We start from the raw sequence: 2725 nt of genomic DNA, 5'->3' as shown, positions 1-2725 counted from the left end.
ACATATATACACACACACACACACACACACACACACACACATATACAGTAATCCCTTGCCATATCGCAGTTTATTATTTAAGCTGACATCAATTCTTCTGTGGTGTTGTTTTGCATTTATAATAAAAATAAATATATACAAGTAAAAATAATAATAAAAAAAAATATACTGTACAGTACTGTTTCTACTACATGGATTTTCACCTAACGCGGGCGGGGGTGGGGTGGAACATAACACTCCCGATAGTCGAAGGATTACTGTACATACATACATACACACACATGCATGCACACAGACACCCACACGCATACACACATAGACATGCATGCATGCATAACGGGCTTTATTTCAGTTTCTGCCAACCAAATCCATTCACAAGGCTTTGGTCGACCCCCGAAGCTATAGTAGAAGGTACCATGCAGTGGGACTGAACCAGGAGCCGTGTGGTTTTGAAGCAAAGCTCTTAACCACTCAGCCACATCTGCTCCTATTATATAACATAAATTGGTTCGTTATTACTGTTGGCCTTCAGCATGCATTATTTCTATCAGGAACCTCTCTGCATGTATCAGTGCACAGCTTTGTTGCAACTGAGAGCAGCTGCAGGCGTTTTATGGAGTGGAGAGAAAGAGAGGGAGAAGGAGAGAAGGAGATTGTAACCTTGTTTCTTTTTTAGATATTGCAGTTCTGTAATCTCGTTATATTGTGTGGTGGTTGTTTCTGATTAACAACAAGACCACGTCTTGCAGTATTATCAATGGAAAAATTATTTTAAAAAAAAATAGATAAATAAATAAATGCTTGTTCTTATCTGCGATTGTGATTATGTATTGCAGTAACAGCTGCAATCTGCAACAGCAGCAGCAGCAGCAACAACAATAGCAGATGCAGCAGCAACAGTGCTGCTGTTGTCTCGTTATTGTTCCTGAAGAAATTATGATATCGATAAGGTTTAACATGAGAACGAAGGAAAAGATTGGTAGAACGGAAAGATGGAGAAATAAGGAATTTAGATCTTTAAATACGGTGAATTGGTGTGTGTGAGTGTGTGGGGGAGGGATTGGTTTAGCAGACTTATGATCCGAGGTATTCCAGCCACGATCATCCTGTCTGAACAGAAATAAGCAGGGCTGTACAATCTCGTGTGTTTTGTTTATATTATATAAGACAGTGGGATGCGTAGTGAGAGGTAGTTTGCTGCTATTTCTAGTATGTCGAATGACCACTTAGAATCCCCCTACCTCTGTTTTTATTCAAGCAAATATGAATATTGAACATTTAAATGTCTGCTATTAGTTGATGTTGAGTGGTGGGGTGGGGGTAACTTCAGGTGTGACTTCATAAGGCATTCCAGCCATGATCATCCTGTCTTGTCAGAAATAAGTAGGGTTACACAATCTGATACTGTGCATGCATCCAAGAATAACACACCTCATCACTGCAAATATATGTGTGTGTGTGTGTGTGTGTGTGTAGAAAATGTAGATCCAGAGAAGAAGCACCCTCTAAGATGTAGAGCAGTGTATATTTTACTGGGGAAAGCCAGTTTATGGGATTACCCTGGGTTTCTCTTCCATAAAGGGTTTAGCTTTATGGTGTATCATCAGACCCCAAAATCTGTTAGCTTAAAGCCTTGGGGTCTGACGATACGCCATAAAGCTAAACCCTTTCTGGACGGGAAACCCAGGGTAGTCTCATAAAATGGCCTTCCCAGTAATATATATATGTATGTATATGTATATATATATATATATATATATATATATATATATATATATATATATGTGTGTGTGTGTAAAGGTAAGATCCAAGGATGGTCACTGGTGCCAAGCTGTATCAGCCCCTTTGCCTTTCCCTTGGATAACATTAGTGGCATGGCGAGGGGCGGCTGGTATGCATGGGCGACTGCTGATCTTCCATAAACAGCCTTGCCTGGACTTGTGCCTTGGAGGGGAACTTTCTGGGTTCTATCTCATAGTCATTCATGACCGAAGGGGGTCTCTTTACTCCTTGTTTTAATTAATTTTGGTAATAATGAAGAATTTAGAAAAATAACTTTATCATTATTAAACTGGAGTCTGAAACATAAATTAACACAAAATTTTTAATGGAAGATTTTAAATTCAGATCACTTTAAAATAAGAAGTCTATAGCATAGATCCATGGATAATCTCAGGTGGCGGTTGGTCCCAAAGGGCTTAATCCATTACCCAATTCAACACCATTTTCTGGTTCTTAGGGGCCTTTTAAGGCATTCATTCTGTTACAAACATTTGAGGACAGGTTTCTGGTTTCAGAATAACTTACTGGTCTATTTTTTATTTTCCTGCCAGTCTTGAAGGGTTTGGAAAAATAAAGTGCCATAGATGGTGCCCTTCCTTCTCTGGGTAAATGGTAAAACCGGAATAATGATTAATCTAATGTAATTTTTTTTTTTTGTTCCTTTTTTTATATAGAACTCAACAAGGAGGAGAGTGCTTTCCGTAGTGGTTCCATCACACCTGATGGATTAATTGACGAGGATTTTGAAAAAGAACTTGGTCCATCTCAGGTAAGAGTAGTTTGTTTTTTTTTATTTTACTGAGGCATGACTGTGTGGGAAGAAGTTTGTTATTCCAACCACATATATATATGTATATATACATATATATATATGTATATATATATATATATATATACATATGTATATATATATGTGTGTGTGTGTATATAATTATATATGTAT

General features: G+C 37.7%; 1 protein-coding gene across 1 annotated transcript in view; it reads left to right on the top strand.

Annotated features, from left to right (window-relative positions):
* The window catches only part of LOC106883793 (rho GTPase-activating protein 1), a 60246-nt gene that overhangs the window by 48576 nt on the left and 8945 nt on the right, over positions 1 to 2725 (top strand). Inside the window, exon 5 of the mRNA XM_052977150.1 lies at positions 2457 to 2551. Coding sequence (XP_052833110.1) covers positions 2457 to 2551 — 95 coding nt within the window. The remainder of the gene's footprint in view (positions 1 to 2456; positions 2552 to 2725) is intronic.

Source organism: Octopus bimaculoides, chromosome 27 (assembly GCF_001194135.2).
Source record: "Octopus bimaculoides isolate UCB-OBI-ISO-001 chromosome 27, ASM119413v2, whole genome shotgun sequence".
NCBI lineage: Eukaryota > Metazoa > Mollusca > Cephalopoda > Octopoda > Octopodidae > Octopus > Octopus bimaculoides.
This window is presented reverse-complemented; position numbering and strand designations above follow the sequence as displayed.